An 11,599-nucleotide genomic window follows, 5' to 3' on the forward strand; every position below is an offset into this window, starting at 1 on the left:
AAGAAGTTTCATCTGAGGCGTGTGGAGAAGAAGTTGGTGCCAAGGGGCACGTGGACGTGGTTAATGAACCGCGTGGACGCTGTGAGGTGTCGAAGGGTGTTTTAAAGGAACACGTGGAGCGCTTAGTTGCAGAGTCAACAACTAATAAGCGAGCCCAAGGAGCTTATAGTATGAAGCGTGGCGAGGCATCAACGTCATTATACGGAAGTGCCGATGTATGCGCTGTGAAGAGGAACAGTATGGAACAAGATGAGAATCGGATTAATGAATTGATTGGCGAGTTTGGACACATCTTTTTGGCTTCTGATATGAGTGTAGCATCACATATCGATCTGCAGCATCTCAGTCACACACATGCGGTGATGATAGATAAGTTGATAACCGAGTATCGACCAGCGAAGAACGTGAAGTCGCCTGTCGAGATGAAAATTGTAATGAAAGACGATGAGCCGGTATACGAGAGGCCGAGGCGAGTATCCTACGTAGATAAGATTTGGGTCGATGAGCAAGTTGGACGATGGTTGGAAGAAGGGGTCATTAAACCCAGCACATCGGAATATGCATCACCAAATGTTCTGGTACCTAAAAAGAACGGCGAAAAGAGGATATGCTGCGATTATAGGAGATTGAATGCGAAAATACTAAGGGACAATTTCCCGATGCCATTGATGGATGAAGTAGTCGAGTGTTTGCAAGGTGCCCAGATATATACGACACTTGATTTGGTAAATGGATTCTTTCACGTGCCCGTAAGCGCCGAATCCACAAAATATACGTCATTTGTTACGGGAACCGGACAGTATGAGTTTTTGTATGTACCATTTGGAATTTGTAATTCACCAGCAGTGTTTGTGAGATTCATTCTAGCCGTATTCAGAGATTTTATAAAAGATGGGATCGTGATTGCGTACATGGATGACCTTATAATTCTTTCCAAAGATGAATTCGAGGGCATCAAGAACTTGGAAGTTGTGCTAAAGACAGCTGCAGCTAGTGGATTGCGAATCAATTGGAGCAAGTGTCAGTTTCTGGGTAGGAAAGTTGAGTTCCTGGGCTATATTATCAAGAATAGTTGCATAAAACCATCCGAGGCGAAGACGAACGCCATCAAACAATTCCCGCTGCCACGTGATAAAAAAGCTATGCAACGATTCCTTGGACTAACCTCGTACTTTAGGCGATTCATCGAAGGTTACGCAACAATTGCGAGACCATTGTCAGAAATGTTGAAACAAGATGTACGATATGAACTAGGTGATGAGCAACTAAAATCGGCACTAATCAATGCGCCAGTTTTAACGTTATACGATCCGCGAGCAGTAACAGAGGTGCATACAGACGCATCGAAATTCGGATATGGGGCAGTGCTATTGCAGAGGAATAGAGATGATCAGAACTTTCATCCAGTCCAGTATATGAGTCGGAAGACGAAACCGTGTGAGGAGTTTTACCATTCGTACGAACTCGAAGTCTTAGCCATCATCGAAGCACTCAAGAAATGGCGTGTATATCTGATAGGTATTAAATTCCGAATAGTAACCGATTTTAATGCGTTCGCCATGACGATGAAGAAACGAGACGTACCCTTAAGAGTTTCGCGCTGGGCAATGTATTTACAGGATTTTGATCACGAAATAGAGCATCGAAGTGGCACTAAAATGAGGCACGTAGACGCGTTGAGCAGAGTTTCCTGTCTACTCATGGAAGATTCATTGCGACACCGGTTAAAGCAAGCTCGAGAAGAGGACAATTGGGTTAGAGCTGTACGGAAGATTTTAGAAAAGGACGAATACGAGGATTACTATATGAAATACGGCATATTACACAAGGACCCCATCAAAGAGTTGATAGTAGTACCTTCACTCATGGAGGAGGAAGTGATAAGGATTACACATAAACAAGGTCACTTCTCCAGTAAGAAAACCCAAGACATAGTGGAGAAAACATATTACATTCCACAGTTGAAAGCGAAAACATCTCGCGTAGTAGAAAGCTGTATCGAATGTTTGGTAAACGAAAATAAAGTAGGGAAAAAGGAAGGCTGGCTGAATCCAATTAACAAGGAGGACTGTCCTTTAGGTACATACCACGTCGACCACGTTGAACCTTTGGAAATGTCGAAGAAATCTTATAATTATTTGCTTGGGGTTGTCGACGCATTTTCCAAATTTGTTTGGCTTTATCCAACAAAAAACACGGGAGCAGAGGCAGTAGTTGACAGACTTTGGAAGCAGTCGTCGGTATTTGGAAATCCAAAGCTCATAATCAGCGACAGAGGCTCCGCATTTACGTCAACTCTTTTCAAAGAGTACTGTGTGAAAGAAGGTATTCAGCATCTAACAATTGCCACGGGTGTTCCAAGGGGGAACGGACAGGTTGAGCGAATACACAAAATCGTGATAGCTATGATATCGAAATTATGCCACGAAAGTCCTGGTGAGTGGTAGAAACATGTAGAACGCGTACAACAGACTATAAACAACACTCCACCTCGTAGTACAAAAATATCGCCGTTTAAGATATTAACTGGATTAGAAATGCGAGTGGCTGAAATGCCGAATCTGGAAGAGCTTTTAGAAAACTTCGCAACAGAAGAAATCGACTCAGAGCGTGAGAAAAGCCGTCTTCAAGCGAAAGAGAACATAGTTCGTTTGCAAGAAGAAAATCGCAAGACCTACAATGTTCGTCGTAAAGCTGAAGTTGAGTACAAAATTAATGAACTGGTAGCAATCAAACGTACACAGTATGGATCTGGGCTGAAGCTGAAGCTAAAATATCTTGGACCGTACAAGATCATTAAGCAGTTGAAACATGGCAGATACGAAGTTGTGAAAGTTGGAGATCACGAAGGACCCGGACGCACGACTACCGTCGCAGATTTCATGAAAAAATTTTATCTTTCATTCGGGTCGAATGAAAGTGCAGGATGGCCGATTGTGGGAAGCGATGACAGGACAACACGTAGTGGCCATACCTATTAATACGTACGCATACTCACCTCACTTACAAAAAGCAACACTGACCTATAACAATAGGCAGCACTGATAGGGCACAACCAACTTAACAAACAGAACAAGAGACAGTCGTTAAACTGTCATCACACATATAGGACGGTCAAACGGACGGACTTCACATATTCAGTTTGTACATGAACATTTAACATTTATGTATTTTAAATAAAAGTGTATGCTAATTATAAAGTTGAACCAAGTACGTTTATTTGGAAGGGCTATCCTACATGTATAGTACATAGTTTTATTTTTAAGAAATAATTGTTTAGACTTAATTTCGTTTTTCGCCTTTTAAACGACTTACAGTACCGTACTTGGTTTTGAAGGGAGTAGTGCTACTTTTTATCATTTGTTGCACAGCAAACATTTCTTATTGGAGTCATTGAACTTGGCATTTCGTTGGCGCGATCACTGTTCTAGCCTCAACCTCATAATAGTGCAGCCCCTTAATATAAATTAAGTGCATTTGAGTATATAGGTAGAGTGAAACTATATTTCAAAAACATATATTATAATTTTTCGAAATTCAAAAAAGGTCAACTTTGACATGTCAGCAAAAATTGCCATTCTCCAATAATCAAATCGTCATAGTTCAGCTTTAAAGTTATACAGAGACAAGACATGTAGTAACAATACCATACAAGGTACGTTCCAAAGTAAACAGGAAGTAATTATGAATCTAACGCCCCTAGGTGGCGCCATCTATATGTCGACTGATGTGTTAGAATCTGCTATCTTTATCGATTGTCCAGTGAGAGTTTCATGACATTTCATCGATCGGAAGTCAAGTTATAAGTGCCAGTATGTTTGTGTTATCGGTGCGAAAATGAGCTTCGAACAAAGAGCCAACATTAAGTTTTGTTTTAAAATCGGTAAAACTTTTACCGAAACGTTTCAATTCATGAAACAAATTCATGGCGATGATTGCCTATCCCGTAGCAGAGTGCACGAGTGGTTTCAACGTTTTCAAAGTGGTCGGGAGGACATAAATGATGATCAACATGTGGGCCAATCAAAATCCATGATCGCCGGAAATTTCATCGAAACTGTGCGTGAAATCATCAAAAATCAGCCAAAATCATCATTGAAATCCATGGAAATGGAATTGAACATCTCCAAAACATCAATTTATCGTATTTTTGGGCTTACGAGAGGTGTGTGTACGGTTTATTCCGCACAATTTGACTGACAACCAAAAATTGCTCAGAACCCAACATTCGAAGGACGATTATTTGACCAAAAATCACATTTTAACCATTAATCACTTTCCGTATTCACCTGATATGGCACCGTGCGAAGCCTTCCTTTTCAGAAAAATGCATTTGCCCACGAAAGGAAAGCGTGATGCAGACGTAAAGGCTTGCACCGCCATATTGGCGATCATACCGGTCAACGAGCTAAAACACTCGTTCGACATGCTTTTGGACCGTGCAAAAAGCTGTATTGAAGCAGAAGGAGACTATTTTGAATAAAATAAATTGATTTTGCCGAAAAAAACCATTTGTTCAGTTTTTTTAAGTTCTTTTTACTTAGGAACGCACCTTTTATATGGTACAAATGTGTCACCAAATACTTGCAAAATATTATTTCCTTCACAACACACAACTACATTTTTGTTGTTTAAAATTTTTTGAAAATATTAAATGCCTATGAAACAAAGCTAGTATTTGAGTTTACTACATTGCCATGTGTGTCATTAGCGTAGTAAACAGAATACCATGATATCTTTGGGGTATTCCATACCAAATCGACCACTTTTGAACCCGACCCCTTTAGATTTTGCTGAAACTTATCCATCCTTTTCTACCCTTTGAAAAACATTTTTGTTTTTGAATGAACTTTTCGAAAAATTGACGAAAAAAATTTAACACGATCAATTATATAAAATAATCGTTTTTTTTTTAAGTAAAATCGTCATTTTTTGGAAGTTCGCCATTTTTGTTTTTTTTTTCCTCAAAAAAAAAAAAGCTTGAATTAATTTGACAACTATCCCTGCTAATCCCGGAGTGGGCTGATTTTTTTTATAATTTTTTATTTATTTATTTATTATTTATTTATTTATTTAAAAAATGGTCAAATTTTCAAAAAAAGTTCCCCAAAAGTCAATTTCTTACAAAAGTTATGGCTATTGGAAAATATAAAAGCCTTTTTTTGAAAAATTCATTGCTTTCTTTGAAGTTTGACAAAAAATTTTGAAAAAATTCTCTAAAATGTTTTTCAAAGGGTAGAAAAGGATGGATAAGTTTCAGCAAAATCTAAAGGGGTCGGGTTCAAAAGTAGTCGATTTGGTATGGAATACCCCCTATACTCTATGATATTATGTCTACATGTCTGTCACGGGTATAACAGAATTCCGTTACTTGCTTATAGAGTTGTTAGATTACTTGCAATATAAACCAACTTTTTTAGTTTGTTTAAAAAAAAAAATTTAAACATTTGTTATTACCACAATGCAATTTTTATTTCGTATTAATCACTTTATTTTTTAGCTCTTTGGCAATGATGTACGCCCCACAATCAGTTGAACTGAAATATCAAGTTAAGGCTGGAATGTTTGCCGCTGCAATGCTCATTACAGGAATATTCGGTGGAATTTTATTTTCGTTTTTAAATCCTTATTTTATTGTTTAAAAAAAAATGATATATCTCTTTCATTTAATTAAATTTTACATTGATATGCTATTATCATTTCAACATATGTAAAATACAAATTAATAATATCAAATAAAATTGTTTGATAAAATTTCATTAAAATTAAACCGTGTTTTTGACTTTCAAAACCATTGATAAAATTCAGCGGTTTACGGAGATATCCTTTGCTATAGTGAAGAGACTATTGAGAAAATAAATCGTTCGTTCTTCAACATTAAAGAAAACATGGAAATTGAGGTTTAAAAAAAAATGAGTTTGGAATTCAATTTGATTTAAAGGTTATTAAATAAAATCTACAGCTATAATAATATTATCAGAAGAAACACGGATTTTCGACAACAATAAGAATTTAAAATGTAAAGCATTGAAACGTAAAAAAATGGAAATGATGGTGGTATACCCGCACTATTTTTACAAAAAAATACAATACAAATATTTACAAATGTACAAAAGTTTTAAGGGGTATTTTAGTCTAGAGGTCAAATTTTTTTTGCAACTGATAAAAAAATGCATTTGATAGTTTTTATTACAAACATTTTTAAAACTTTAACAATGTTTGATATCACTACAACTAGTTTCAAAAATTAACGAGCAGTTTGATTTGAATAACTTAAAAACAAATTACATAGAAATTAATAGTAATATTCATACATATACGGTATAAAGTATAATTAATTTCTTTATATTTTAGCTTCCAACTAAGCTATGTGGTTTTTTGCGACATAATCGACTACAGAGGCATGTGTCTAAAAGAAGATTTCTCGCCTCCTCGTTCACATGTGCATTAAGCCTTTTGTAGTGGGCATCTGCCTGACTCCTTATTTCTTCGGCGACTGTATTCATCCTTAGGTCTCGATGAATATCAGCATTTCTGCAGTACCAAGGAGCATTTACAGTGCCTCTTAGCACCTTGTTTTGAAAACGTTGTATAATATTAATACTGCCATCATTGGCACATCCCCACAGTTGCGCACCATATGACCATATCGGCTTGATTATTTGTTTATAAAGAAGTAATTTGTTGTGTATGGACAGGTTTGACCTTCGCCCAATTAGCCATTTCATTTTCGACAATTTCAGATTAAGTTCAATCCTTTTTATTTTAATATGCTCCTTCCAACGTAATCTAGCATCGAGCGTGATGCCAAGATATTTAGCTGTATTTGCGTATGGTATGCAGACATCTAGAATACTTATAGGTTGATAAGTGATTCTTTTGTTTGTAAAATTTACATGAACCGATTTGCCACCGTTTAGTTTTATTCTCCATTTTTAGTCCAGCTTACTACGGAGTTGATTGCATGTTGCATTTTTAGCGCAGCTTTTTCTGCTGTTTTTTCGACGCATAGTATTGCGGTGTCATCCGCAAAAGTGGCAGTCATACTGTTTGGTGCTAACGGTAAGTCTCTTGTATACAAAAAATATAAAAGTGGACCTAAGATACTTCCCTGATGAACTCCTGCTTCAATTTCTTTTAGTTCAGAGAATTCATTTTCTTGTTTTACACGGAAAAATCTCATGGTGATATACGATTCTAAAAGAGCACAATACTCAACCGGAAGACATGATTTTAGTTTTTGCATAAGGCCTTCGTGCCATACCTTGTCAAACGCTTGTGCAACGTCAAGGAATACAGCTGAGCATACGTTTCCTTCCTCCAGGGATTTTTCTATTATCCTTTCCTGGCTTAGGAACCATAACAACTTCGGCAACTTTCCAAAGGCTTGGAAAATATGTCAGACGGATTGCTGTATTGAAAAGATATGCGAGCTTCCGTAAACATTTGTATGGTAACTGCTTTAACACTTCAGCTGTAATTAAATCGAAGCCAGCTGCTTTCTTTACTTTAAGCTTTTTAATTTCACTTTTAAGTTCACAAATGGTGATTGCTGGGATTGTTGCATGATCTTGTTGAATGCTACTGAGGTACGCGATTTCACTATCCTCGTTTGGACGAAAGGTTTCAGCTAGGTGTTTTGCAAATGCATTAGCTTTATCACAATCACTTCTAGCCCATGTATTGGAAGCAACTTTTAGTGGTGCAACGTGACTTGTTGAACGTTTCAGATACTTAGTACTTTTCCAGAGTGAGTAATCATCTTTTTTGTCAGCGGATAGTTCAGATAAATATTTATAAATTGACTCATTCTTAATATGAGCAATTTCTCGTTTTAATTCTGTTGTTGCCTTATTAAGGTTGGTTTTGTCGAGTGGTGAGCGGGTTTGTTGCCATTTCCGTCGTAACTTTCTTTTCTTAATTAGAAGGATTTTTATTTCTTTGGGGTAATTTGAACCTACACTTTTCCGCTTTAACTCCGGAGTATTATCCCAAGCTGCTTGTTGAATTTCTTTCGTAAATGTGTTAACTTCTAACTCTAATTGTTCAATTGTTGTGATTTTCGGACACTTTATTTTAGTCTGAAGAATTTGTTTGAACGAAGTCCAGTCCGTATTTTTGTTGTATAGCTTCAGACTAAGATCTCTTTTAATGACTGTTTCACTTCTTCTTCTTAATTGGCGTAGACACCGCTTACGCGATTATAGCCGAGTTAACAACAGCGCGCCAGTCGTTTCTCCTTTTCGCTACGTGGCGCCAATTGGATATTCCAAGCGTAGCCAGGTCCTTCTCCACTTGGTCCTTCCAACGGAGTGGAGGTCTTCCTCTTCCTCTGCTTCCCCGGCGGGTACAGCGTCGAATACTTTCAGAGCTGGAGTCTTTTTCGTCCATTCGGACAACATGACCTAGCCAGCGTAGCCGCTGTCTTTTAATTCGCTGAACTATGTCAATGTCGTCGTATATCTCGTACAGCTCATCGTTCCATCGAATGCGATATTCGCCGTGGCCAACGCGCAAAGGACCATAAATCTTTCGCAGAACTTTTCTCTCGAAAACTCGCAACGTCGACTCATCAGTTGTTGACAACGTCCAGGCCTCTGCACCATATAGCAGGACGGGAATTATGAGCGACTTATAGAGTTTGGCTTTTGTTCGTCGAGAGAGGACTTTACTTTTCAATTGCCTACTCAGTCCGAAGTAGCACCTGTTGGCAAGAGTTATCCTGCGTTGGATTTCTAGGCTGACATTGTTGGTGGTGTTTACGCTGGTTCCAAGATAGACGAAATTATCTACGACTTCAAAGTTATAACTGTCAACAGTGACGTGAGAGCCAAGTCGCGAGTGCGACGACTGTTTGTTTGATGACAGGAGATATTTCGTCTTGCCCTCGTTCACTGCCAGACCCATTTTCTGTGCTTCCTTGTCCAGCCTGGAGAAAGCAGAACTAACGGCGCGGGTGTTGAGGCCGATGATATCAATATCGTCGGCATACGCCAGCAGCTGTACACTCTTATAGAAGATGGTACCTTCTCTGTTTAGTTCTGCAGCTCGTACTATTTTCTCCAGAAGCAGGTTGAAGAAGTCGCACGATAGGAGTCGCCTTGTCTGAAACCTCGTTTGGTATCGAACGGCTCGGAGAGGTCCTTCCCGATCCTGACGGAGCTTTTCGTGTTGTTCAACGTCAGTTTACACAGCCGTATTAGTTTTGCGGGGATACCAAATTCAGACATCGCGGCAAAAAAGGCAGCTCCTTTTCGTGCTGTCGAAAGCAGCTTTGAAATCGACGAAGAGGTGGTGTGTGCCGATTCTCCTTTCACGGGTCTTTTCCAAGATTTGGCGCATGGTGAATATCTGGTCGGTTGTTGATTTTCCAGGTCTGAAGCCACACTGATAAGGTCCAATAAGTTTGTTGACGGTGGGCTTTAATCTTTCACACAATACGCTCGATAGAACCTTATATGCGATGTTGAGGAGGCTAATCCCACGGTAGTTGGCGCAGATTGTGGGGTCTCCTTTATTATGGATTGGGCATAGCACACTTAAATTCCAATCGTTGGGCATGCTTTCGTCCGACCATATTTTACAAAGAAGCTGATGCATGCTCCTTATCAGTTCTTCGCCGCCGTGTTTGAATAGCTCGGCCGGCAATCCGTCGGCCCCTGCCGCTTTGTTGTTCTTCAGGCGGGCAATTGCTATTCGAACTTCTTCATGGTCGGGTAATGGTACGTCTGCTCCATCATCATCGATTGGGGATTCGGGTTCTCCTTCTCCTGGTGTTGTGCGTTCACTGCCATTCAGCAGGCTGGAGAAGTGTTCCCTCCATTTAAGTATACTCTGGGCATCAGTGACTAGATCACCTTTGGGGGTTCTACAAGAGTATGCTCCGGTCTTGAAACCTTCTGTAAGCCGCCGCATTTTTTCGTAGAATTTTCGAGCATTACCCCTGTCGGCCAGCTTATCAAGCTCTTTATACTCACGCATTTCGGCCTCTTTCTTTTTCTGTCTGCAGATGCGTCTCGCTTCCTTCTTCAATTCTCGGTATCTATCCCATCCCGCACGTGTTGTGGTCGATCGTAACGTTGCGAGGTAGGCAGCCCGTTTTCTCTCCGCTGCGGCGCGGCACTCCTCGTCGTACCAGTTGTTCTTTTGCACTTTCCGAAAACCAAGGGTTTCGGATGCAGCTGTACGTAAGGAGTTTGAAATGCCGTCCCACAGTTCCCTTATACCGAGTTGTTGATGAGTGCTCCCAGAGAGCAGGAGTGCAAGCCGAGTAGAAAATCGTTCGGCAGTCTGTTGTGATTGCAGCTTTTCGACGTCGAACTTTCCTTGTGTTTGTTGGCGTGCGTTTTTTGCTGCACAGAGGCGGGTGCGAATCTTGGCTGCAACAAGATAGTGGTCCGAGTCGATGTTAGGACCTCGGAGCGCACGCACATCTAAAAAACTGGAGACGTGTCTTCCGTCTATCACAACATGATCGATCTGGTTGGTAGTTTTTCGATCCGGAGACAGCCAGGTAGCTTGATGAATTTTTTTGTGCTGGAATCTAGTACTACAGATAACCATATTTCGGGCCCCGGCGAAGTCGATCAGCCTCAACCCATTTGGGGATGTTTCCTCGTGGAGGCTGAATTTACCGACCGTAGTGCCAAAGATACCTTCTTTGCCCACCCTGGCGTTGAAGTCGCCAAGCACGATTTTGACATCGTGGCGGGGGCATCTCTCATAAGTGCGTTCCAAGCACTCATAAAAGGCATCTTTGGTCACATCGTCCTTCTCATCCGTCGGAGCGTGGGCGCAGATCAGCGATATGTTGAAGAACCTCGCTTTGATGCGGATTGTGGCTAGACGTTCATTCACCGGAGTGAATGATAGTACCCGGCGACGGAGTCTCTCTCCCACCACGAATCCCACACCAAACTTGCGCTCCTTTATATGGCCACTGTAGTAAATGTCACAAGGACCTACTCGTCTCTGTCCTTGTCCCGTCCATCGCATTTCTTGGACGGCGGTGATGTCAGCCTTTGTTTTTACGAGGACATCAACCAGCTGGGCAGCGGCACCTTCCCAATTAAGGGACCGGAAATTCCAGGTGCATGCCCTTAACCCGTAGTCCTTCTTTCGTTTGCCATGGTCGTCATCAAAGGGGGTCTCTCATCCGAGGCTGCTGTTGGTTTTTCATTGGGGTGAGCTTTTTACGTGGCGGGTCCCAAACCCAGCGCACAACCCTATGCAGGGGTGTTTCGCCTTCTCACTTTAGCTCACCTTCGAACGGATGTTCTTAGGCTACCCAGAGGATACTTGGTCAAAGACCGTAAGTCGTGAGCTGCTTGAGCCATATGTAAAAGAATCGTTTCTGGCCACTCCCAAGTGAATGGCGATCAGAGAACTTTCCTCACTTGCGTGAACTTCTACACATGACCCCATCCTCCACTGTTTCACTTACTGTTAAATATAATGGGGAGTGATCAGAGCTTAGATCTAATCCACCTTCTATTTCTATGAAATTTCGAGATATCTTTCTGGTTATAAAGAAGTCTATTACATCTGGTATTTTGTTGGTGTCCGTTGGCCAATAAGTTGGTGTTCCGGTCGATACAAA

The 11,599-nt window shown here is 40.5% G+C and overlaps 1 protein-coding gene across 2 annotated transcripts in view; it reads left to right on the forward strand.

The window, feature by feature from the left end:
• The window catches only part of LOC120780937 (equilibrative nucleoside transporter 1-like), a 135,931-nt gene extending 130,161 nt beyond the window's left edge, over positions 1-5,770 (forward strand). For both annotated transcript variants that reach the window (XM_040113167.1, XM_040113166.1), the window contains exon 9: positions 5,501-5,770. In XM_040113167.1, the coding sequence (XP_039969101.1) occupies positions 5,501-5,642 (142 nt within the window). In that variant the 3' untranslated portion in view covers positions 5,643-5,770. The remainder of the gene's footprint in view (positions 1-5,500) is intronic.
• The last annotated feature ends 5,829 nt before the right edge of the window (positions 5,771-11,599 follow it).

The sequence above is a fragment of the Bactrocera tryoni genome, unplaced genomic scaffold, assembly GCF_016617805.1.
Source record: "Bactrocera tryoni isolate S06 unplaced genomic scaffold, CSIRO_BtryS06_freeze2 scaffold_25, whole genome shotgun sequence".
Taxonomy (NCBI): Eukaryota; Metazoa; Arthropoda; class Insecta; order Diptera; family Tephritidae; genus Bactrocera; species Bactrocera tryoni.